At 36.5% G+C, this 27,052-nt stretch overlaps 1 protein-coding gene across 2 annotated transcripts in view; it reads left to right on the top strand.

Annotated features, from left to right (window-relative positions):
- Positions 1-27,052, top strand: part of PIGK (phosphatidylinositol glycan anchor biosynthesis class K) — a 73,976-nt gene that overhangs the window by 44,826 nt on the left and 2,098 nt on the right. For both annotated transcript variants that reach the window (XM_027463075.3, XM_038182903.2), the window contains one exon: positions 5,292-5,367. In XM_027463075.3, coding sequence (XP_027318876.2) covers positions 5,292-5,367 — 76 coding nt within the window. The remainder of the gene's footprint in view (positions 1-5,291; positions 5,368-27,052) is intronic.

Here is a 27,052-nt window from a genome sequence, read left to right on the forward strand (position 1 = left end):
CACTGTGCTAGCTTGCTTTGCCACTGTTGGCAGCTGTCATGCTCAATTGAGACAGAAAGGACCATTTCTTACTGGAAAATTAATTCATAAAAAATTAGTTTTGTTTTCGTAATGGAATTGTTTTGAAAGACATTAAGCATACAAAGAAATTTGTATTACAACAAATTAGGCTTTAATTTTACAAAGGTTTAAGTGTCAAATATAAATGAACTGAACAGGCCGACTAATTTTGTGAAATTACAGCCTCAAATTGCCTCATATGTGATTTGAGCACAAATTCCATCAACAGAGATGATTTTTTTTTATATTTTTTTTTCCTGGCATAACTGTTTTTGAGCAAAAGTGAATGCAGTCCCAGGCACCTGGAAATTGTCTCTGGAAGGAGGACAGTAACCAACTTAATTGTGTCCTGCTGAAAGGGAGAAGCAAGGTCAGGATGATGTTAATGGACATGATCTTTCTCCTGACCTGTTCCTCTTCCTCCACCCTGCAAAAGAGAGGAGGAAGTACAACATCCTCTTCTGTGGTGACCTTTTTCTTCTTGCTAGTCAGGGCCTTTCTATCCCTTATGCTTTTTAGAAGAGGATTGTCTTTTACAGGTAATTCATCCAGCCTCAGAGGCCCAATGCTAGTGGGCTAGTAATCTTAGGGTTCATGTAAAATGCAGTAGCAGTTTAGCAGTAAGTTTTCACATAATTCTTTCATACTCTGTATTGACTGCCCAAATCCAAATCATCATGCCTTTTTTCTTTCTTTCTTTTTTTTTTTTTTAATTTGATCCACTTGCAAAGCTGACCAGGCTAACTGATGTAATTCTCTAATGATGGAATATGAGGCTGCTCTGTACTTTTAGACAGATAAAGGGACTGTCTTGCCATGTGATATTTAATTGTTAGCATAGTCCCTGATGTCCTGCTGTGAGCTTTACACCCCTCAGCTGGCACTTTTCCAGATGCTGTTTGCGCATGGCTCAGGCCATAACGCTCTGGTGTCCAGAGAAACCATCTCTGGGTGCAGCTCCCACTTTGGGGTGGGAATTCAGAGATGTAGATGTCAGCTATGTCGTGTTGTTTGATCTTACTGGCAGCGAGCTGTCTCTGTTGTATCTTATTTAAAAGATTGTTTAAAATATAGTCAGTGTGCCTGCTTCCAGGGAATTGTAGGCTCCAGTAGCTGCATCTGCCCTGGCCTTAGGACAGAGAAGTCTTGAGTTTACTCCTGTTCTTGGAGCTTTCAGGATGGATGGTGTTTCATGGAGGCCTTTCATATATTATGTTTTATCCTCTGTGCTGTTTCTAGGATAGCAATTTTTTGTTACATCATCCAGTTTTCAACTCTGTTAGAGGGAATGGCTGTACTACAGGTTTTGTTGATAAAATGAAAGAAACAAAAAGAGAAACAAGTTAGAGGAGGTTGCCTTATACCAGCTATATAAATATTTAGACCAGTAAGCTGGTGCTTGCTCTGGGAAATCAAAAAGGGATATTTGGAGCCTTCATATGTATATAATTTTCTTCAGAGGAGTTTATAATAGTTGCTTACATCTGTTAAAACTGATAATGAAAGTGGTATTGCTTACTGGCATAGTTACACTGGTAGTACTTACCTAGACTAGAACATTTTATTCCATGCTGTGGATGTTTTACAGCACTTAGAAACATTTTCCAAATGGGCTGTATAAGAGTACTTTAAAACTTAGGCCTGAAAGGAAATTCTGAGTCATAAAGTTCAATTTCTGTCTGTCACAGGTACCATCACTTTATGGAAAAACAGATAAAACAAGCAAAAAGTATATTTTTCTCACAGAACTTTTATTTTTACTTGCTTAAAATGCAACAAAGAAACCTCATTTTTTTTTTTTTTAACTAAAAGGAATGTTACTGCTATTAGATACTCTCAATTTTCAAGTGTGTAAATAGCTATAAACAGTGAATATAATTGCAGCTCATTATTTGGACTCGGTCAAAAGCACAAGTAGAAGTGAATGAGAGTACTCCTAGAAAAATGCATTGAAATATTCTTATAGGTGATCATAAAGAAGAGAGCTGTGAACAAAATGTTCAGGACAACCTTTGTGAAACTATGCATATGCTTATGAATTCAGGCCAAAAAAATCATTTATGGTCAGTGAGAGCTTGATGTTTTTGGTTGTCCTGATGATCTGCATATTCTTTTCAAAGTTAGTTTTTGTTAGACTGGTCTGAGCATATGGTACTAGGAGGAGGTGGTCTGTTCTTTCACTTGACAAAACGCCTTGCTGTAGCTTTAGATGATAGTACTGCAACATCATTATAATGAACGCCACACTACTATTGTCAAATTTGCAAAGACCATTTACTGTGAGTTATTCTCTCTCTTTATTCAGTAACCTCAAATACCCAAAAGTTTATTGATACACTGCTTTATCATACCTGCTAGCTTAAATTAATGACTTGCTCTAGATAAAGGACATACTTTGGCAATGTTTCATATAGCTTTTTTGTCAACACTTTTGAGCTTCCATGCTTTAATTTATGCAGTTTAATATTGAAGATTGAGATACATGCTCATCCAGTGGAGGAGGCTCATCTGCAGCAGAGAAGAATGAAAACTCTTTTGTTGTCTTGACAGCTAGTACATCACTGGGTATAGAAGAAGCTCATGGCATTTAAGCAAAAACTTTGGGAGAACAGTTCTGAGCTCCTCTTGTAAAATACCTGTGTGTGTAATTATAGTGTGTATATGTATGTATACACATGTATGCATATATAACGTCTATCTAAATCTTATAATTTCTATATAATATAAAATGTAGTGTAGTTCAATTGACTTGATACATTTTATGGAAAGCAATTTAGAAAAAAAAATAAGTTTCTCGATCTTGAAAGATTCCTGTCAGCCTAATTTCAATGTAAATCTAAATCTACTTTAAAATACATGTTTATACTATTCTTTCCTACCCATTTTTTTAGTAAAGCTTCCTAAGGCTCAAAATTATCTTGGTAATTTTTCTCCTTTTAATCTTCTGACACGTTAAGAAAGGTCTTTGTCTGCAGTTGACAAGGAGGTTGTTTGACTATGCAAAGGGTGCTGACACTGTCTAGACAGAAAACATTGCCAAATGTACAAAGTCCTTGATAGAACAGACAAGCCTTTTTATTTTCTGCTAACATTCAGTTATAGTAATTTTAGCTGTTACTTGCAGCTTCAAATCTTTCATTTTGGGATTTGAGATACATTTTTTTTTCCAGATTTGCATTGTTCTTGCAAAGACTGCAGAAATATGTGTTCAAGATATTAATGAATATTATGTTCTGTGTACAGTGGTTTACTGTGTCGAGCTATGGCTAAGAAATGGGTTTATGTAGCTGGTATCTATATGTCAGAGTATTGTGTCAGCTAACAGGCTCCCAGTAGAACAGAAGTCATCTCAAATTCACATTGAATGTAGATACCTAAGTAGACAGTGGTATGTTTGCCAGTCAGGACTCCACGAATGATAGAAAATAGAAAAGAAATGAGTGGAAAGGTACCTTCTGCACACCACAGATGAATTGCTGAGTCCACTTAAAGCTCCCATGATTCTACTGGACTAAAAAAAAAGCAGTATATTTCATGACACGTACCTTCCAGATTAAATATGCAGTTGTTATGTATTTTTTGGAAGGGGAAAAAAGAAAGGGTGCTTTTAAGAAAGAATCGATGCAACCACCAGTCACCTGAAACAGCAATGGAGAATTTTAAACTGTTTTAAAACAGTTCAAAAAAGATCTGACTACTTCATGAAAAAATAAACAACCAAACAAACACAAAGAGCAAACCAACCTCCCAAAAACCTAACCCATGGATACAAATTCTCTTGCAGAATGCAATAAAGAATTGGAAAACCTTTTCAAAATTGGTGACAGTTTTTCCAGGTATTTCAACAGAACGCAGTGAAATACTTAGTTTGTTCAGTTGTGACCTCTTTGGAGCACAAATCATTATTACTGAAGTTTGGAAAGTAGCATGTTGGGAGTATAAATTTATCATTGCCATTAATAGTCCTATCTAAAAAAACCCTGTAAATAAATCAGCTGTTTCAGTCAACCAACTTCAGTAGTTTAGAGCTTGCTACTTAGTTTTTCTTCATTCAGGCTCTTATTTTAACTTAAAAGCATTCCAGACCACAGCAGAAATACAGAAATGGAAAATAGAAGAGATATATGTTTACAGTTCTTTATTTACTTGTTGAATTAAGTACAGAGACAGTCTGTAGTTTCTGGCTCTTACCTGGCAGCCAACGTGCAGGCAAAGTAACCCTGCAAGCACACTTGTTGGTTTTGACTTGAATAAATATAAGTTAGTAACTTGAACCTGGAAAAGAACATCATGGCTACAGTTTTGTCTGAAAGTCATTATAACTTAACTTTGTAGAAAGGTCTTGTTTTCATAGGGATCTCTTTTCCATCATTTCTTCTCATAATACGGAAATTCCTCTATTCAGAACCTTTAAAAGGACTGATAGAAACTTTGAATGATACTTTGAAAATGTAGCACATGCTGTGTGGTTTCAGTAGAAGAAAGCAGCATGGTTGAAATGTTTAAAACATTTTCATATTAATTTACTGTCATTTAAATATTCTTTTAAGTTAGAGCTTATGGATTTTGCGTTCTCAGTTGTAGCTACAGTTTGTTTGAAGTTTGAAAGGATGTATGATGCATTTTGTTTATGAAGTATTCTGCTCCTGCAGTTGATGTTCTTTAGCTTGCTTTGAAACCAGTAGTACATGCTACTGTGCTTGCAAATGCACAGACGTTTGTGTTTAACTTATCAGCTGAACACTGATGTGCACTTGCGGCAGAAGGAGAACAGAGTAAATAATCCCTCTTGCCTTTTGAGATGGTCGTATTTGAGTTATGTTGTCAGGATTGAGTGAAGAAGCTTGTACTATTAACAGTGCTGAATGTGCTTTGTAAACTCTTAAGACTTCTTTTCTGTGGGGATTTCAATCCAGCTTTCACCAACACGTTGTCTAAAACTAAATCTACAGACTTTCGTAGGCTTCTGCTGCTTAAATTGGTGGTTTACGTGCTTTGGCTGGGAGAAAATCCTCAATGGTACTAGCATTTGTTTATAGTAAACTATTTCACTCAACTTTGTAAGAAGTATGTTCAGCTAAGCTCCTAAAATAAACTTTTGCTTCATTTTAAGTAAAACTATCTCCTGGATATGAAACTTTTAAAAGTGATATACATGCAACTTTTAAATTGCAGTAATTTAACTTAGTAAACATTATGCTAACTTTAATGTTAACTTCATTTCTTTCCAGGCTTCCAAAGGATGAATTGGCAACAGAACCACTAAAATATGCTGATCAACTTCCTGTAGCTCAGATAATACACCAGGTATGCCTTTCTATTTTGAGGATTTTCTTTGAGAACAAACAACATCAGTAATATTTAAACTGCTTTTCTAGGTCATGCAGAATCAATGTGCTCATGCTGGAGGTATACAAAAACAACATATTCTTGTTCAGATGACAGCTATTACCTTATAAAAGGCTTGTTCAGAACATGGCAATGAAACAGGAACTTGCTGTATGACACAGTTGTAGCTTCAGAGGTTGCTATTAAATTTGTTGTGTATTACTGATGTTAGAGTAGAAGAAAATCCATCAACTTAATCTAATTTGCATCCTTAGCCAAATCATATTCCCACTCCTAAAAAAAAAAAAAAACAAAAAAAAAACAACAAAAGCACAAAAAACAACAGCTAAACTATGGAAATCGTTGTTTTGGAATTGTCATGAAGAGTTGGGTGGGAAAACAATCTCCCTTCCTATTACAGTTCTGAATGATGTGTTAGCAGCACTTCTGTTTCCAGCTACAGCAGTGTCATTATATTTTCTGCATTCCACAGACTTTTCTGTTTGCTTTTTGTTTTTGTGCAATTGTAAACAGATTCAGATTTTGCCTAGATTGTGCCTACCTACTGTGCTTCTATTTAGAATCAATACTTTTCCATTGATTCAGATGCTCAAATGAGGGATGATGATGTGGACATCTGAGCTAGGATTGAGTAGCAGGCTGCAGTTTTTATTACAATATGTCTAATTATAGTCAGCCTATGACAAGGAATAGGAAGAAATCTTTTCTATGAACAAGGTTCTATAGTCTTTTCTGGCTCTTTTCTCAAAGTTCAGGGTCTCTGTCCATCCTGCTGATAGATTAGATGCCAAGACTGTATTTATAAGTCTTTCTTGTGAAGCCTGATTTTTGGCCATTAGCCGCAGTGGGCTCTGTATTTTTTGTTGAAGGACTGGTCTGTGACCAAGTAACATCCACAAAACTTGTGATGTACCGTTAAACCCGAGTATTGAGACTTAGCATCTCTTTTCTTGGTGGTGTTTCAAAGAAAGCAAAGAGTCTTACTCAGTTGCAGTCATTTGGAATTTTCTCTGAAAAATTCATTTTTGAACTTTGTTGATGTCAGGCCTGCTTCAGGGATGGATAGCCATAACTTTCCTAAGTAAGGACTGATTAGGTCACATTGCTGTTTTCCATGTGGTGCCTTGACTATATGAAATCTTTCAAGTAAACAGGTATACTCTGAGCAATTGACCTGAAAGATGGGAAACATGATGACAGTTCACCATGGGGCACAAAATAGTATAGTCCATTACGTGTCTTGAGACAATGAAAACTTCCAACCTGAGAACTGTAAGCTGATGTTGATCATGGTACTAATAAGGCAGTTAGACAATGCTAAATAAAGCTGTGGTTTCAGACTGAGCTGGCTTTGAACACATAAGGATCAACGAGAAGAAATTAAAGTCCACCAAATTTGCTTTCAAAATCCTATTAGTATTAATTATTGTATATCTTTCCAAATACTTTTGTCAATCAGTGTTTGTAAGCAGTTAAGTTGCATGCTGCAGGCAGTGCTCATTTTACCTTAAAGAAAACATGAGCTTTATTTTAAAACTTCAAAGTGTACAGGTCTTTTCCGCAAGATGTAAGCACAAGGGATTTAAAAACTTTTGGCTGAAATCTGCACCTCCAGGAAGAATATCTGATGTGTTCAGAACATGGAAGATTGGAAATCAGGACTAGTTTGTATGTCAGGAACTCCCTGGTGTTGTCAGAGCTTCAAATGACCCAACAGCCTGCAAATGTCACATTTAAAATTCTGTCTTCATGCCTGACTCTCAGCATAAATGAATTAAACAGCAGAGCAGGCAGCCAGTCAATATGCTCTTAACAGTGAGAGTGAGCAATGAAACAGTTTGGGGGTTGTTTGGAATCAGTAAATAGAAACTGCACAGAATGTCGCACCTAGAGAAAAATCTCAAATAGGAAACAGAATTAACCTTTAAGATGGTGGACCAGACGAAATGTCATAGTAATATTTTTACAACATTAGGTGGGTAATAACCAGGAATGGTTCATTTAGCTACTGTGTATTATACTGCAATAGAATATTGTACTGTGGAAAGGCAAAAATGTATTTTTTATGTACTCTTATCTGTTTGCTATAACAAATTTACCAGTAGTATAGGCTGTTGTTCACACAAAGCAACAAGTCAGACCTGGCATAGCTGCAAATGTCTCTGATGTAGAGAAACAGAATAAAATGACCATTGTTTAGCTATCATGTCAGGAAGTCTGGCATCATGTCCTGGTTTTGTTTGACATCGATGCTCTTTTTGAGGCTTTAGGTGCTGTAGTCAGCTAAGCATACTGTCCACCAGTGAGAGTCCTGGTGAATAAGCATTTCTAAGTTTACAGTGTATTGCTTCTGAGGGACCTTTAACAATTGGGACAGAGTGCAAGGACCATGTTAAGTGTATATGAATAAATATATATATATATTTTTTTTACTTTGAAAGTATAAGAGAAGAAAAAAGAATATGAGTAAAACCAGTGAATGCTGTATGTGGAGGTAATCTTTGTCCGAACAGTTAATCACTGTCTTAATTATGGGCCTTTGTTTTCATGTAAACCTGTCTGTGTTTTACTTCTAGGTAGGAATAAAGACACAGTAAAGATTGGAAATTATTTTGGTACATAAGGCATAATTTCTATGTCTTATAAATATACATAATATTTATAAATATACATTAAAGCTTCTAAATGGTAGACAAGTAGCATAAATCAATATAATGACAAGGTACATTTTAGTTCTGTGTAGTAGCCAACATGGCCACTAATTTTGCCCAAATTTTACTGTAGATTTATATTCCCAAACATTACTAAAACTGTGCACATTTTCCTTGGGCATTTGTATGTAATTTCTAACATTCTCTTCAGTAGTTATCTCTGTTATTTAAAAAAAAAAGTGCTAACCAATAGAAATTAACTTTTGATCTCTAATCTGATAATTCAACAAAAAATGTCATACTTGGTACATCTTAATCTACTTAACAAAAAGGAAAAAAAAAAACAACTGATTTTGGGTTTGATCTTAAACTTTATGGTACTAGTAATTATTTATTATTGTAGCAGTATAAAAAAAAAAACACAGAAGAATAAAAACCCTGTGAAATTCAAAGTTTTAATTCTCATAAGTATGTTAAATGCAGTGCATTAGACCATGGTTAATTAAAAAGACGATTGTGAAGAATGAAATTAAACAGCAGAATGAAAACAAATAGTTACATTTAAACTACATATCAAAATCAGACATTATAAATAAAATAGCTTTCTACATTTTGAAAAACAAAAAGGAAAAATATGTTTAAGTGAAGTAAAAAAACCACACCACCACCACCAACAACAACAAAAAACACAAAACAAAACACAAACTAAGGAATCTAGTTATTAATATAAATTTCTAAAATGGGAAAACTTAAGCTGTCAGATGAAAACCTACATAGGACATTTAAATGAGGTTCTTTGGGTACATAGTGCATGCAGTGCTACTACTTAGACTGATTTTATGCATTGTAAGGCCAGAAAAAGGAGAGAGTACTTTAATTTTGCATTTGTCTTTAGTTCAAACAGGTTTAATGAAAGAGCAGGCAAAACTGCATTTGAGAAGATTGTTTTCATATATCATTAAGGATATTCATTGCTGGGCCTCCAATTCAGCACGGTATTTTAATAAAAGTACCTAACTTCAGTGATAGCATTCATGCTCTGAATGTCACTCTGTGGTAATATATTTTGCCTAACTGGGATTTAGGATATTGAAGAGACTTAAATTGTTACAGGTGTCTTACTGATGGAAGCATGTTTTATTGATGAAAGACATATTTCAGTGGATAAATGCCAGATCTCCTGATGTTGTTATAATTGAAAACAAGATGAAATGGCAAATTCAGACCAGAATCAACTTGTATACTTATTTATTATAGCCCCCTGTAAAATATTAAGCAGATAAATGAACATACTGTTAAAACAGGATAGTATTTCAAGAAAGCTAACTTCTGACCCTTGGCAGGGATTGCATAATTTATTTGATCTTTGACATGGTTTACAGTTGCACATGTACTTAAAATAAAAGGTTCCTGGGTGTTTTCTCATGTAGGGGAATGCATGGGGAAATGTTAGAAAAAAATCTAATTAAATTAAATTGAGTTTCCTTTAGCAGATTTGTTTGTTTTGTACCATTTAAAACCAGTGCACAACTGTAGCCTTTCTCTGTAGAAGGAAGTTCGATGGAAAATGCCTGCTGTAATCTCAGGAGATTACAGGGAGAGCATGCTGACCCTGGTGTTAAATGTGCTTTCTATTGCAGATTCCAGCTGAGCAAAACATGTGAGCACCGTTTGGGACTACACCATTAGCTTTGCTCAGTTTAGATTCAAGGGACATTAGGGACTTAACCTATCCAGTCCAGCCTCAGGGTATTCACTGGGGTCCATAGTAAGGGAAGTGGAATAAGAAATTGAAGAAATAAAATGGGAGAGGAATCTTCAGAGTTGTAGAGAAACAGGCCGATGGTCATCAAAGGTAACTTGAGTTGCAGTTCTTTGAGTCTTCCAAGAACACCTTAGTTTCCACAGTTTTCTCTGCTTCTGTAAATAGTTTGCCAAAAACTCCTTTTGGCTTGAAATCCAGTTTTTATTCATTCTTGGAACCTTATTCTCACGTAGTGGAGGTGTGTTAGTTTATTGCATTCATCAATGTTACTACAGTTTCACACTGGTTTAATTGGGAGAAGTTTTCTTTAGCAGCATTTGGCAGAAACTGTTGAAACAGTCTTAAGAGGATACAACATGTTGTATAGATTTTTAGAAGTATTTTTGGTTGTCTGTAACACAACAATTTTAACTCTTGAGCTTTAATGTTTGTGAATATATTTTAAGTGTTTTTTATGTGACTTACTGTGTTTGTGAAATGCTGAATATGGAAATGAACACATCACATGCTGATACGTAGTCTGTAAAGCATACCTTTAACATTCAGGGATCGCACTGGTGCCTTGTCCCTGTCCTGTAGCTGTCCTTAGGCTGTTATGTTTCTGGGGGGAATCCTGCACTCAGGCTGGGTCTGTCCTCATGGTGGAGTCCTGGTTCCTTATTTGTGTTTTATAAAAATTAATGGGGATGTTCAAAACTGCAGTTAAGCATGCAAAGTGCTCACTAGCTCAACAGTAGCACAGGTTTTTATTTTTAATGTAGACCATAATTTCATTTTATGGATAATAATTTATTAAAAAGTTTTAAAGAACTTTGTTAAGTGATACTTGCTTTTTACTGTTTCTTTGTCTGCCAAAAGGTTCAAAAGCGACTTGTGACACTTAGATGTGTCAGGCTGTACGTGTAAAGTTACAGATTTAGCTATTTATATGTTCTCTGAAGATCTATTCCTGTAGATGCGTTTAAAAATAACTTAAAAGGATGGCTTACTTTTATAAAACTGTGGTCATGGTATCCAGCTAGGACAGTCACAGGTCTCCTCAGAAAAGCTTTATTTTGTAAGACCTGATTTTTTTTCAGGATAGTTGAAAATCTAGTTTTCTCTATAAAAGATTAGAAAGCGCTCTAACTTCAAAATCCAATTTTATTTTAACAGCATATATTATGTGTCTGACCAACATACAGAAACCTTGAATCCATTTCATTAACTAGGCAAAAGCCTTACGTAGTGTTGTCTTGCACTAGGACACCTGCCTGGCTCAGGTTTTACTTTTGCAACATTCAGCAACATACGTAGGACAGTGCTGCCCTTCTACCCCTGGCACTTCTCATAGCTGCTTCAGAGTATACTGAGAACAGCAGCCTGTTCTGACAATGTTCGTGTCTGTTTGTACCAGACTAGAGGTGAAAAAAGCTGTTTCTCATGCATGTCACAAAAATCTATGGATTTCTTCTTCCTCACCAGATGACCTAAAGTTCCTTCAGGGCTCAGACGTTCTGACTGGTCCATGTGCAGGGCGAAATCCAAGTGTGCAGTGTACCTTTTGCTGAGCTAGCCCTTCATCTGGGACACTTGGCATGTATTGAAGTTAGAAAGTAATGTGCTTTACTAAGACTTTTTGGGGTAATTCCTTTTCTACATTAAACATATATATATTTTTTTTAAATTCTGTATGATAAAGGTGGTTTGCCTGCATTTTATAACTCTAATAGAAGTAGTCTCAAGTGGAATCAGAACTGGATGTTATCCAGTAAACAAGAACTTGCTTTTTTCCCCAAATGAAACGGTCTGTGGATTACATTTTTCTCACTCGTAGAAATTACTTACTTTTTGTTTGGCTTCCTTTAATACTACTCTGTAGAAGAAAACTCTGCATAGAAGGGGCAAAACAAACTTCCTGTCAAGAGCTACTACTACATGATTTTGCCAACCACCAAAACAAATATGTCATAGGACAGCAAAGATATTCCTGCCAACACTGTGCACAGCTTGGGGTGGTTAGGTGCTTTGACGTTTACACCCCAGTATTTCTTCTAATGTTAAGGTTGATTAAAAAAGGTTGATTTGAGTAGCAGAGTTGTGCTGTGAGCATGTGAGTCATGCAATGGTTGTGCTTTGCACTATGAAATCTAGAGAATGAGTGCATAGTGATTTTAATAGTACTATTTTCTATCAATAATTAGTTAAGAATGGAATAGTCCTGTTTCTCTGACTTACTCCAAGAAACTACCAAATGCATTCTTCACTTGGTTGTAGCTGTTACAAGTCTTTTAATGGCAAAACATTAAACCAGCGACATTTGTAGGTAGTTCTTCATCTAGTGAATTACTGCAGCATCAGTGAAGATACTCAGTACCCTCACATGTGAACTGGCAGGTAGTCCACACTAACAACAGGGTTGGCACTATTTTTTTTTGTCCTTTCAGAAGTTAAGTAGTATACTAGCCTAATGAGCTCTCATAAGCAAAATCATAATATTCCTGAAATAGAGCATATTTCTAAGTGTAGCATGAGGTATTTTTGTAAAAGATTTGAACTATCATTTTTTGATGTGCTACTGTTCTTCTCATCTGTTCTTCCTATCACAGAATACAATGATGTGGAGTTAGCATAAATTAGTGATGATCTTTTTTTACAGATGAGGCACAGCTGCCTTTATATAGTTATGTTTTCTGAACATACATGTCATCTGAATGTGAGGGGAAGCCCTCTGGAAGCAGAGACCCAGTAAAGAGGTCTCTTTTCTTTCCTCTTCCCATTAAAGGAGTGTGTGATCACTCTCTGCCTATCCAGGATCATTATTTTACTGGTTCTCAACCATAGCAAGGTTCTGCTTCTTTATCTATTTATTATGTCGAACTACTAGTTGGAACCTCTCCTCCTAGTCTTCAAGACACAATAATTATAAGTTTTTTGGAATTATTATTCTTTCAAATGCTGTTTTCCAAATCTTAAAAATTTAGCAGTAATTATGAGGAACTTCATTTCCATAAGGATTGACTACCAAAATATTCATGCATGGGGAATTCTTCTTTTGTCTGCACACAACACTGCTTGTCAGAGCCAGAAAGGAAGCATTAGTTTTTTTGTTGCTGACCGAGCATTACAGGGGAATTGAATGTAGTATTAAATTCTTCCAATTATAGCGGAATACAATGGATTGAATGGCTAAATACATTGAAAAGTAGCTTGCATGAGGCACCTGAACAGTCAGTTGTGGGGTACGTGCTTTTAACCGTTTCCTAGTAAAAATATAGCAATGAGCATTGTCTGTAAGCCAGAGAGAGGTAACTTTGCCATGGCCTCTCGCAGCCGCCCTGGGGTGCTCTTTTATCCTATTGCATGGCTCTGTTAAGAACAGTTAGCTGAGCAGTTAGTAGGGTGCTGTTTGAGGTGCAGATATATTAGCTCGTCTGGGTATTGGTAGGGCCTGCTCTCTGCTGCCACGTCTTGGGGACATGGTCATCACTTCACAGTGGTGGTACCCAGCAAGGTGACTATACACCTGGACTGTGCTCCCCTGCAGATACTTCTGCACACAGCTGTTAGAGAGCTTTGGCTTTGTGGCTTCACTCTCTTGCTGTTCACCTCTTCAGGGAGATGCAGGAGCTGAAATGGATTCAGTTGATATAGTGCTTTCAAATGAGCTGGTTTAGGCTGCACAGATCCTGCAGTTTGGACAAAGGTATAGCAGCAAACTGCTGAACTGTTTTGCTTTTTGAGGTCATGTACTTTTCCACCATGTCCCTGATCTATGGAAAGCTGTACATTTACAGATTGGTGTTGTATCTTCATGCTTCTTTGGCATGGGCTATGAGGTTGAATTGATGGGCAGGTTGGAGTAATTTAGGTAGGGATGCCCCTTATGTGGCCACATTTCACTCTCTCCCCCATTTGTCTTACTGAGTCCTGTGCTCTCCCTTGCACTGCCACAACAATGTAAGCACAACAGTGAGCTCTAAACTACCGATTAAAAAAAAAGACAATTAAAAAAAGGGAACATAAAAAAAAAATCAGCCTGGCTTGGTATGTGAATACAGAATTTCTGAAGCTAGCTACAATAGGCAGTATAAGCCAAAATGGTATAAGCATATGTTTTATCACATGAAAATGTGTTTGAATTTCTCATGAGCAAGTGAAAGGGAGTGAAACCAAATTGTTACTGTGGAAAGTAGAAATGGAAATAAGTTGAAACCTTTTGTGCATATCATGGGAGCACATAGTTTGCCCTTGAGAATACTGGTAACATGAGGCATTATATGTGAATGTCATGTCATCCATTTAATGTATTGGGCTTAGGAGACATCACTTTCATACCCACCAGCACACAGAACCGTCAGAAGCACTATTAAAAATATATGAAAAGATACCCACGCACTAAAGTAGCTATAATTGTTACAGATACCGTGTTGGAGTTGTGGCTTCTTTAAGACAATTCCTGAAATCATTTCTTTTTAATAGACATTTTCTAAGCTTTAAAATGAAGGAAGAAGTTTAGGAAGTGACTGTAACATGTCAGGCTTTAGAGAGTGCTATGCCTCTTTGTAGTTTATTCATCGGAACTTCAAGTCACTGAATTTGGAGGGTCACTAGTAGCTGTGTGACTAAGAACTGATATATTTCTTACATTCAGAAAAACAACATTTTTTTTCCAGCTGAATCAGCTATGTGCTTCAAAATCCTGTATGCACAACCTTTCAATATATAATATTGGCATACTTTATATACCCTTATCTTGGCTTTCACTTGGTCATGCTGTGATAGCCTTTTGTTGCATTTTACAGCCTGGTCACAGCTGTGATTTTAAGACAGTGGTTATTGTTTGTAACGTGCTCTAGATATGCTTAGAGCTTTACACAAAGAGACATGTTCAAAAATGCTTACATCTTAAAGTAAACTTCACATAGCATGTTGGCAAAAAGCAAAATAAGGTTAGCAGTGAGAGATTCTAATTTGTAGACCAAGGCCATAAAGGACCCTTATGTTAATCTCTTCTGACTTTCTGCACAAAGTCCATACATTGTTTGTTTATATTCTTCCTTTGTTGTGGCTATGCTGAGATCAGGAAGAATGACTAGAAAAAGTGAGTGAGTAGAGGTTGTTAGACGTTTAATCAAAATACTGTAATTATAGAGGGAGTATAAATTAAGAGGACAATTACCGCACGTTAGTACAGGTACGTGATTAGGGAAAGTATGCACGATATTGCAGCTGTTGTGGAGGAAGCAATATGTATGTGTCCCAGGGGTCTCAATTACTAACGTCATGTGAATTGTTGCACAGTGCTATAGATAAAATATCAATAGCTATCTTAGGCAGCTGATGTTGTCTTAGGCTGTTGCTGAAAGTGGATGGAGGTTATTTTTAAGTGGGTTCTGTGATTTGAGACTTTGCTCTCCTTTGTGGTTGTAATAAGCTTGGGTAATGTTAGAGCTTTTTTGCAAAAATTATCTCTCCGGTCGTTTTCAGTCTTGGCATTGTAGTCCTCTATTAAGCATATAATTTACTTTTTTCTTCATTCTTTGCTTCCATGAGAATTTTTGTGATACACTGGTCTGCATTCATTTGTATTTGTCATTCATAAGCCTGGATTCTTAGATGTTCTGAGTCTTTTTGGATTTGTCTGCGCTGAGCCCCATTTATTTGCTGTTCCTTCAAATATTGGAAAAGTGAATACTATTTAGGTCACTGTGGTGAGTTGTCTCCAGTGGGGATAACTGAATAGGTTTTCAGAGTATAATGGTATGCAAATAATATACTTCTAACTCACATGGGAATAGACTGAATATATGCACAAGCTTTCTGTGACCTTAATAGGTTTGTAGGCATCATAACACACCATGTGCTGCTGCAGCGTAGTATCTGATGTACAAATATATAAGCTGTGGTGAGGGGCAAAGAAATGTATGAAGTAACTCTGTGAAATTAATATGTGATCCATATACCTTATTGTATCTGGAAGTGTACACCAGTGATATATCTGATTTAGTTTTGTAACATAAGCAGTAAGTATGATAATATTAATCACTGCTAACAAAATGGAAGGTGCTTAATATCTTATACTTAGAACATGTTAATTCATTACACTGTTAAAGCTTGTTCATACTTGTTACAAGATGCAACTGAAAAACATACAGGAAAATGATAAATAAGTTATTCCATTAGACTGGATTTTACATTTTTGATACTTACAAGAAGTAGTAGCTTTTAGAAATGTTGCTGCTTTTAGTTTGTTTTTATTATAGGTTCTAGAGTGGTTCAGGAAACAGATGCTGCATTTAAAAAAGCTTTGTTTTAGTGAAGCTTTCTGTGCAAGAGAATTCATTCTTCCTAAAACTTCATTTCACTTAAATTAACTTGTATTGCCACTGAGGATGGCTTATATTAAACACAAAGGGAGGCTTAGCGGTTTAGACTTCCATCAAATAAACTGCATAACTAAAAAGAGAAGATGCCAAGCCTCACACTCTTGTACTTGAAAGTATTGTGTTCCCTCTCATGGGAACTCGAGATTAGAGAAATTATAAAGGCTTTGCATAAAAACAGGGAGTTAGAATTAATTTTTGCTTAAGCAGGGAAGTGTCAAAAGCCTATTATGGTAATTTTTCAATTTTGTCTTAACTGTTCACACATTTTAAAATAGTTGTACAATTGAGTAGAGGCATAATTGATGTTTTGTGGTTTCTCTCTCTTTTTTTCTTTCCTTGGGCCATCATAAAGTGTAGCTTAGGTGCACTTAGAGGCCTGGGAGAAGTAGGTGTGCTAATTAAGTAGTTGATATTTTTCATATCATACTGAGAAAATTTGCCTAATGGACTGAAATAGTCTAAGAACAGTTCCTCTTTTCTTAATTACATCCAAGTACTAAATATCTAATATAGATGAAGATAGCAAAACTACAAAAAAAAAGTAAGAAAATGTAAAATAATTTGGAGGTTGTAGAGACTATCTTCATTACTATCAGAGTAAATGGTAGCAGTTAAGGTCTACATGAAAAAATATTACTTTAATAACTTTATTCATTGTCTTTTAATATAAATACCGTTTCTTTTAAAGAAGCTGAAAATGTCATGGAATGCAGAGCTACTGCTGAATTTGTTTTGTTAATCTATTTGGAATTAAAAAATTATCATTTTTTTCTATATCATAATACCTATAAAATGCTAGAGTTGTAGTTTAAAAATTATGTTTGATCTAAACAAGCTTTAGGGCTTCCATAATGAAAGGAAAACTGATTTATCAGAACTTTCAAATGGTAAATTAAATCACTTTTTCTTTCAGTAAGCACAGTATTTAGTGGAAGAAATATTATTCTAGAGTTGCTTTCATTTTGGTAACCAGTTTTACTGTTCCAGAGGAGATGTTTTTGGTGGAACAAGCTTCAGATTTGGCATGAGACTCACTGGCAAATGTGAAAGTAAGCAATATTCCTAAATGATCACTGATTAGGTAAGACTTCCATTTTTATATGCAGAGAAAAGGTACCTTTCCTACCTTGGAGCTGTTTTTTCTGCAAAAGCCTGTTTGGGCTATGAAAGAGCTACCATTGGCATTCCCAATTATGACCAACTTGTTTTGAATTTTTTTGGCCTTGTCTGCAGTAGAAACTGGTGAAAAAAAGTGGGATCTGCTGTATTACAGGTGTGAGGTACCTTGAGAGCTTTTCCTAATGTTGCTGAATGGCTTCTGTCAGAATCCACGTTCAGTTTCTCTTAGTGTGAACATTAAGGAGCAGTCTGAATCTTCCTTAGCTCTTCTTCCTTTTCCCCCAAAACTGTGAATGGCAACTGCCCAGCTAAAAGCACAATGTGGTCCTGCGGTTTGTGTGATGAGGTAGCAGGTCAGCATCGCTTCAGGATGCTGGCATTTTTCTTCTGGCATTTTATGGGTTTCTGGTGTTTTGTGTTTGTGTTGCTTGAATAATAATGCCAGAATAATGGAGCCAAGTGCACGCATATCTGTGTGCGTAGAGGAAGGAGGGGTTGTTTTTAGATCCTTAGGCAAAGTGCAAAGTATTTGTTGGTATGTATTGCTTATTTTATTACTTAATTCTGGTTGCACTGGGCATAGAAATGATGTTAGTGTGTGTTTGTGGAAGTGTGTGTAATTCTAGTGTAAGACTAAATTCTTTGACGTAACTTGTGGTACCTGTCACGAAATACATGCAGGATCAGGACCTTTCTATGTGAAACATTACTGAAGTACATTATAGTAGGTTGTCTAAGATGGAAGATCTAATTTCATCTTTCTGCTGTCAGTTCAGTGTTCTGTAAAACTTTAATTTCTCACATAACCTTGTATAGTTTTTATTAATCATTGCTTTTGTGTTGCTTACACATGAAAGTCTCTCTGATAGACACTGTTTATGTAAATGGTATTTCAGTGAATAGTAAAATTAATAGTAGCAGTTTTCCATTTTTTTCTTATTTCTCCTATATGTTTTCTTCTGAGCACATGAGGAATAAAAAGTAGCTGTTACCAATAAGTCCACATTGATAAGGACAGAATATAAATGTTACCAATTTTAGCTTGACATGTTTTGTAGTGCTGTCTGTGATACTAGATACTTCTCAGAACATTTTTCCTCAGGTGACGGCACTGTTAGCTCCAAATATATTCACACATTTATCCCACTTAAGCATGTAAACTTGGTGAGGTGTTCTTGTTGATTTTTTGTGTTAAGTTAATTGTAGTTTGTTTACCCTTCAGTAGCATGCTGTGAGGAGCATGGCAATGTAACACAGACGCTTTTGACAGTACTGATGAATGGCAAGAGATAGAGATATTGGCAGAATGTTCTCTAGTGCTTTGTCAGGAATTGTTTTCCTAAATAATTCAGAGAGTTGAAATTTGATGAAATCATTTCCATTTTAAGAATGGGTGGAAGGGGTAAATGAGTGAAGACTCCAGTACGGGAAGAGTTGTGTTCATACTGTAAAACAGACAAGATAGCATCCTGTTTCATTGTTCTTGTGGAAATTCTTTGTATGCATTTGATTCAGCTTCATGCAGGCAGCTACTTCCTTAGTGACCAGCTTTCTTGATCCGTGTGACCCTGCCAGTGCCAGCTTTCTCCTCCGCACACCCTTTCCCCACGCACTGACTCTTGTGACTCAAGCGATTGCATATTACCAGGAGGATTGTATGGAAGGAATGCTGAAAGCCCACCTACAAATCTGTGGCTGACAATCAGACATTTAGTACTTACATGGGACATTTTACAGCACCACATGACATCTGTAGGGCTGTAACCAGTGGACACTTTAGGTGGTAGGCAGCTAAAGTGGAACAGGTTTGCCATTAGATGAGATGATCCGTGGTTTAATCCTTTTAAAGGACTTACCCTTTCAGAAAGGTGTAGATACTGTATATACTACACGTGTTTATCTGGGGGAGTACATGTATATATAGTCAGCTATACTCATTCATTCTTCCACGACTTTGTTGAGCCCCAGGTGGCATCTGACTGATGAACTGGTGTCATGCAAATGTTATGGGGGAAAATGGAATATTTATGATACCATAAATCTGTCATTCTTTCTTAATGGCAGCTGCCTACAAAAACTCTTTGCAGGAATGAATCTGCTCTCTGGGACTCTTTGTTCTTTGACATATCAACCGTAACAGAAATGGCTTTCTGGTGTTAGTCTAATTATGTGCAACTACTAAGTTCCTGTATTGCTTCCATGTTTTACGATTTGTTTTCAAGGTTGTATAGCAGCTAGAATAGCCAAAACTATTGGGTTGATATTTCAGAATAGTTCTTTTTTTCCTTTTGCATTTTTTCTGCTCACAGAGAGAGTATATACAACATAAACTTTGAGAATACTTGTCTGGCATGCAAGTGCAAAACTAGTGCATACAACAATTGCTCTTAAAAGCAGGGTGGTGGGGGGGAGCAAACAGATCTAGCACGAGCTGTAATACCCTGATTTCTCACTGAAAATGAAAATGTTTTGCAATAAAAACATGGCTATATTTGATCTTGCTCGTATATATATGTGCAGACACCTTTTGCCTCAGCCCTGCTTCTCCCTCCATTCATTTTTTCTCATGTCTGCCTCTTAAATGTAATGCAGTTTTGAGTTGTGCAAGCCAAAGTCAGAAAAACCTGGAGCTCTACTGCACACAGGTATAATGTCGCACACAGCTTAGGGCAAAAGAGAACTTTTAAAATTATAGTTGTAGAGATCCTGGAGACATTTAAAAATGAACAGTAAAAAGTACATGAACAGGGAGTATTTATTTGGATTCCAGTTTCTTTAAATTTAGCTGTTAAGACGTTTGATTAGATTTTGTACTCAATATGGCATATTGAGTAAAAGATCTAATGTTGTCTAACATCTGCTGTTAATACAGCCTGCCACCTGGAAATAAATGAATAGATACTCACGGGATATCCAGAAAAAATGTGCGGTTAGAACCATCACTACTACTTTGAAGGGAAGAGCAAAATAATTTATGAATGTCATGGCTTCTCCGCATAAACAGATACAACTTAATTTGAATTTGAATGACAAAATTGTACTTCATAATGGAAGTTTTGAGGCACACAATTAATTTTATGAGATAAGGAAAAAAAAAAGAACCTGTCTCAGAGTACATTGATTTAAAAGTACATGAGTGGTCTCTCTGTGTGGTGCAGTGACCCTGTGGGAGAGCCGTGTTAGACTTCCCAGCAGGAGGCCAGTACGTGGGGCAGTCATCCCAACATGGAGCAGGCTGCAGCATGCTCTGGCACATGCGGCCTCCTCTCTGCAGAGCTGAGTGGTTGCTTGTGCTTCTGCTCCCGATGGTTTTGAGTCCCTGTATTTGTAGCAATAACGTTTGCCCTGTAAAAGACCTTGGGATAGTCTTTTCCCAGGGGAAAATAGGCAGTGTGTGCTGCTCCAAAAATATTGTTGTGAGAGTATGGTGGCCCACCTCACACCTTTCTAGTTAATACAAAATAAATGTATCCAGCTAGAGCCTCTACAGATCTTTTTCAAATCCTTTGAACTTTTGCAGCTGTTTTTTCTGTCTGCGTAATCAAAAGTCTAGGTAGCAGCAGGTGGATCATTTTTGGAGGTTCCCTCCACTGAGGTGTGGGCAGGTAGTGCATATTTCTGTCATTTTCAGACCCCCCTCTGATATAAGGACTTCAAGAACCTTATCCTTTGGATTGAATGCCTTCAGTCATGTTTTTGCTAATAATCCTCTTCTTGTTCACATTAAGTAAAAACATTTTTGAAAATAAGGATGCTTCTCAGAGTAACAGTGGCCAACTTTTGAATATCAAGTCTGTTTAATTATGCTGCTCATCTATTTTTGCATGCTTCAGTTGGCATGATGCTCTGTTTGCAAATGTAATTCATGTATTTGATGTGGACTTTGATGTGAGCTTTAATGAAGATCATGATCGTGGCTTCATATAAAACTATGAATATGAACAGAAACACAGTTTGCTTAGAATGAATGAATATGAATAGAAAAACAATGTCTAATAGACCCTAAAAATACGTGGTTTATATATATATTATATATGAAATAGCTTAATCTGGTGACTTTTTTCATCTCTGCCCTTAAGCATATGCGTGATTTAGAGTGTCATAACTTGCTGGTACTGAGCAGGTAAGAGCTGAGCCCTCTTACCTCAGCAGAGTTAAGACCTCTGCTGTGCCACCCTGTAGCAGATAGATATGCATTGTTAGAGCTGCCAGTACAGAGCCGTGTTAGTTAGCTTTGGTTTTATCAAATCGCACGTCTTGGTTTGGAGGCCCCATAGCACGATCCCTGTTTGCCAATCAGGCATCGTTCATATGAGTGCTGGCTTGTCTGGGAATTAAACTGCACAGGGTCTCAGGTGCTGGGAAAGCTCCCTGTGATTAGAAGAAGTATATTATGTGTTGTGTCACAGGTTGGAAGATTAATGAATAATTGTTAAAACACTGAAAGCACTTTAAAGTGCTATGTAATGCTGAGAGATAACGCTGGAAGTAGAAAATAATAAGTGAGCAGCCATAATTGAAGTAGAAGTTCATTTCTAAAAAGCCCTAACAGATTATGTATTTTAGAAGGAAATGAAAAACTAAAGCTATCATAGCAGTATTTGTTTTATAGTGATTGTACAGTTTTCAAAGTAAATATTTAAAATGCAGTTGTTGGCAATGACATGTTAATTTAGTTTAACTGCTGTTTTCCCCCATATCTTCCATGAGTTTTTGTTGTTGATGAGTGAACTTTCTTCACTATTTTATTAATATTGGAGATATCAGTAATCATGGCACTGTGGTTAATAAATACAAACTGGGAGATTAGACAAGTGTGCTTTAAATTGTTTTGCAGATTAACAGGCACCACTTAGGTTGGAGTTCTCTTATGACTTTAATCTTGCTGTGGGCACAAAAGAGGATTAAACTATTACTAGATGGCTGGAATTATTTGATTTCCCCCTCCCCACTGTGAGGACCACAAATCAAAACTGTAACCAACAAATTAGAAGTGCATACTCCTAATAAAAGCTCTGAGGATGTATTTTATGCCATGATTTACTTGTGATGCACATAAATTTGTTCTGAAATAAAACTTTATTATGTGTTTTCTCATAAGAATTGAAATGACTACCCAATTTTAAATTGTATGTGAAGCCAAATTCTTATGGAGTGTCTCTAAGAAATATATAAAGTGCTGTTGACATGGGGTCCTGCCTAGTGGAAGTTGGCTTTTCCATATTTTCCTTGTCCTTTGGTTTTATATATATATAAAATATATATATTATTTTTTTTCTGAGATAAGAAGTAGGTGATCTTGGGTCTGAGGTTTGTCTTGGATTTCAAAGACCTCCTTTTTGAAATGTGGATCATTTCTTTTTTCAGGTATCAGTATTGGTTTTCAATATAGACTCTAACATAAATATCTTGACAAACAAAACATAAAAACTGTAGTATTACAATGAAAGAAATAGAAATGATCATTCCAATGGAGAATGATCAAGAAAAAAATCTTGGAAATCTACATCCCAAAATAATGTAACATTCACACCAATGACCTAATAATGATGCAGGGCACTGCACTGACAAGCAGCAATTGTGCTTTACTTCTCTGCTAGTGCTTGCTGACCCCTAAGACTTATAGAGGTGGAGAAATCCATAGAGAGATATGCACAGGACTTCCCCTAGTAGCTGCTGCTGTCTGCCAGAAAGCCCCAGGATCCTAAGTGGTATTTTATATCATGTCCCCTGCAATAAATAGACCAAAATGGGCCTAGAGCACTGTGAAATTCCAGAGAGAATTAAGCAGGGATTAATCTGAAATATGATAGCTGCCACTTTAACGGACTCATTGGAATACAGAACTTGTAACTTTTGATTTTTGTGTGATCACATATGGATATTTTGCACTTCTGTGATACAAATGCACACCACCTGTCTCAGGTTGGGTAGAACAGCCCATGTAGGAAAGCTCGTGTACGTATTGATTTTTAAGGTTTTGCATCCTTTCCTGAAGCCCTGTGTGGAATAAGATATTGGTGTAGACTGAAGAATTGACCTCTTTCTTGCTTGGGAATTTCTACATTCCTGACTGTTACGCTGCTACGTTTATACTGTGTGCATTGCTTTTTCTGGAATCTGGGTTTAACTCAAAGCTTTCTGTACCAATATTTTTATCCTTATTCAGGACACCAACACAAAGGGGAGTTCTGCTGGAAGAGGACTGTAGGGTTGGATTATAATGATATTTATCATAGTGTTTTCCATGTGAAATGTTAATATGTGATGCTTTAAATCTTGTTTCTGTTCTGATGTGACATTTTAAAATTAGACCATTCTTAATCTAATTACTACTTCAGCTTTAATACTTTTTATTTCTTGCATAAAATTCATTTTAATTGCAATAACAAGTACTGTATGTTTTATGAAACACCTTCACTGAAACTCTTGGATACTTTCCATTATGGTCTCTGTAGACCCATCCAGTTTGAAAATACGCTGCTTTATCCTCTCCTTAATTACAGTACTTGGAGCAACTTTCTGTTAACTGTTTCATAAGTTCTACAGAATAATGAGTCTACCAGAACTAGAGAGAGTACAGCAGAAAACTGTTCACAGGAGGAAGCTTGCTGTTGCTTAGCTACCTATCTTTTTAATTTGGGATCTCCAGCAACTCAATAATGACTAGCCCTTAAGCTGCTAAATGCATTTGTTCATGACGCATTGTGCCATTTTGTATGTGTATTTCACCTGTGTGTTACAGCTATTATTGTAGGGAGAAAGGGCGTTTATAATGGGGTTGTATTTTACCATAAATCACAAAACCTAAATATGTCAATTATATAAGCAGTACTTAGAAAAGTTCTTGTGTGTTCTGCTACAGTGAAATTCAGAATGAGTCAAAAAGCTACTGCCTCTGCTTCTCCAGATCAGTCCCAAATAAGAGAGTTATGCAAAATTTGTAAGCACTGCAACTAGTCTGTAGTCTTTCAATCATATGCATTCTGACATCAATTTAGGCACAATAAAGCTATACAATTAATTGCAAATTTAAATACTGCAACACTTAAAATTTTTTGTCCATATTTAGCAATTTATTACAAGTGAGAAAATGCCTGAATTTCAAAAATTGCCTTTCACAGAAATTTACTGGAATAAGACCCTGAATTAGGCCCTGTTCATGTGATAAGTACTGTTTTTTTTTTTTTGTTTGCTTGTTTTTTTAATTATTATTATTTTTAGGAATATGAAAGAAACTTTTTATTCACTAATGCTTTATGATCAATCCTAAAAGTGATACAAAGGGCCAGCTTATCTAGGGATTGCTTATGGCCACAGAACTGGTATAAGCATAGGAAGAAACCATCTTTTCTGAAACTGTTTCCAGTATGTGCAGGTAAAAAAGGAAACCTTTCTATTCACTATTGAAATATTTCTGGTTTTAATAGCTTTTCCCACTAGGAGAGATCTCAGTGACGTTTCCCTGCCCTCCTGAGCAAAATTCTATAGGTGAAGAAGTTTCTGCAGCGATCCTGGCACTAGGCAGCCTCCCTGCAGGCTTGCCTGTGCTCTACAGGAGGCCATCCCAGCCTGGCCTCTGACTTCAGGGTGAAACACCGAGGTGCTGCTGTGCCTCCTAAGTGTGATTCCACCCGTCTGTGCCCACACAGGTGCGCAGGCAGTGCTTCTGGAATCGACACAGCTGTGCCAAGAAGGAAGAATTGCTGGGTGAGCTGTTACAGCTGTGCTGGCCAAAAGCTCTGGCAGGATATGTTACAAGTACAGTTCGCTGACATTAATTTCCAGAAGCAGGGGCTCCATCCTAAATCCAGAGGGGTGTGATTCACAGGTGAGACAGGCAGCTTTTCCTAAAGGAACCCTGGTGCTTAGTTGATGTGCCCAGCTGGACAGAGATGTGTTACCGAAGTTTTCTGTGTAACATTTGTTATGATTTTAAATGGATGAATTTGTCAAGTCAAAAGCTACTTATGTTTTTATGTCAGTGACAAACTTCCTTGGGAATCTGTGATTAAGCTAAAGAAACCTGCTTCTTTCAGCACTTACAGGTATACTTTAAAGGTTTAGACATGAGTCTGTGTAATCTCATTTTAGGCATTGAGAAAGTTTTGATGTCTGTATTCCCCCAGTGGAAAATACTTGCATATTTCTATATAATTTTGTGCTCAATTAACCTCACTATTGATTTCCAGATGTACAGTAGAGTTGCATCTCTCTGCTCTTTTATTGTGGTTTAATATGTACATGTAGATTCCAGTTTCCAGGTCTGTGAATCTTTTTTGTTAAGATAATTTATTTTTAAGATGGCCAAGTATGTAGCTCTTGTATAGCCTCAGATGTTTTGTGGGACCTTCATGTTTTTAACAGTAATATATCTTTCAGAATTTAACACTGCATCGTATGGCTTTAAGCTGGTAATTTTTATGTCCTTGATATCTCAGTGTAGAGACATTACTGCACTGGCCTTTGTTTCCTTGTGGAATTTCATGGAGGAGCTTTAAATACATGGCATGACAAAATGGAAAACCATACTCATAGATCACCTTATAAATATTTATTCATATAAATTCTTTAAAGAAATTAAATTACGTGTTCTATACAAAATAGGAGAGAGAGGCTTTTAGTGTCACTGACTGCAAATTGAAGTCATTTGTCTAGAAGGGTCAGATGCCACTTTGTGGTAAGGAATTTGTCTGAGATCCAAGAAAGGAAAGATTGATAGTACAAAGAGATTGATGAAACGGGCACTGTAATATGCATACGAAGTTATGGGTTAATTAGGAGGATTTAAACAAGAAAGTTCCTCTGTGTGGAGAAGTGTCATGTGCTGTTACTTTCAGAAGTGAGGTGTGCTGGCAGCCTTTTTGAATGTTCAGAGTTGATTTCCTGAGATCTTTATATGGAGATGGGTTGTGAAATCAGTGAGGTGGCAAATTACCAATATCACGTCCATTGCAGCTGATGGTTGCTCCTTAGGAAATTGAGTGGTTTGCATACATATATATACCATCTTTGGGATATATCTTTGGTTTAGTTGTTAATAATATAAATTATAGTGCTTGTTCTGTGATACCTGTTTCAGAGGAAACAAAATCATTAATATTTCTGGGTTATCAGCTTCTTTGGGTGTCTCGGGGGGCATAGCTCTCGTTCCACTTTTAAGTGCAATCATGGTACTTATGCAAAAATCTTAAAGCTGTAACTATGTAGCTTAGAGAGTGGGAGCTGAATATCCACAAACATTGTTTTCTTGTTGATAGAAAAGCTGTTTTGAAAGAACAGATGCTGCAAACAGTTCCTCATTGCTTTAAAGTTCACCAGCCACTTGGTATGTTTAATGGAGAACAGTAAGGCAGGCTTTCATAAGCAGATGCATGCAGAAATTGAAACAGTACCATCTTTTGTAAGTTATTCATGTGGCTGAAAGACAATTTTAAATTTGACTTAAATGCAACAAAGCTAAAATACTTGGTGTGCCCCTCGTTCTCATTCTGTATGAGGACAGAATAGTGCAAATCATTCAGCAAGGCAGGAATAAAAAACTCAGAAAGTACAGTATTTATTATTGTAAAAGTAAATCACTTCTGTCTGCAAAGCAACCTGTAAAGCATAACTGCTGAAGCAAGAGTTGACATAGGCATGAGGGACTGAATTATACCTCTAAATACTGTAATTCTGATACTTCTGTCAGGATATTCTTAACTAAAATTTTGTATTCATACAGATTCACCTTGCTGCTT

This window comes from Anas platyrhynchos, chromosome 8, assembly GCF_047663525.1.
Source record: "Anas platyrhynchos isolate ZD024472 breed Pekin duck chromosome 8, IASCAAS_PekinDuck_T2T, whole genome shotgun sequence".
NCBI lineage: Eukaryota > Metazoa > Chordata > Aves > Anseriformes > Anatidae > Anas > Anas platyrhynchos.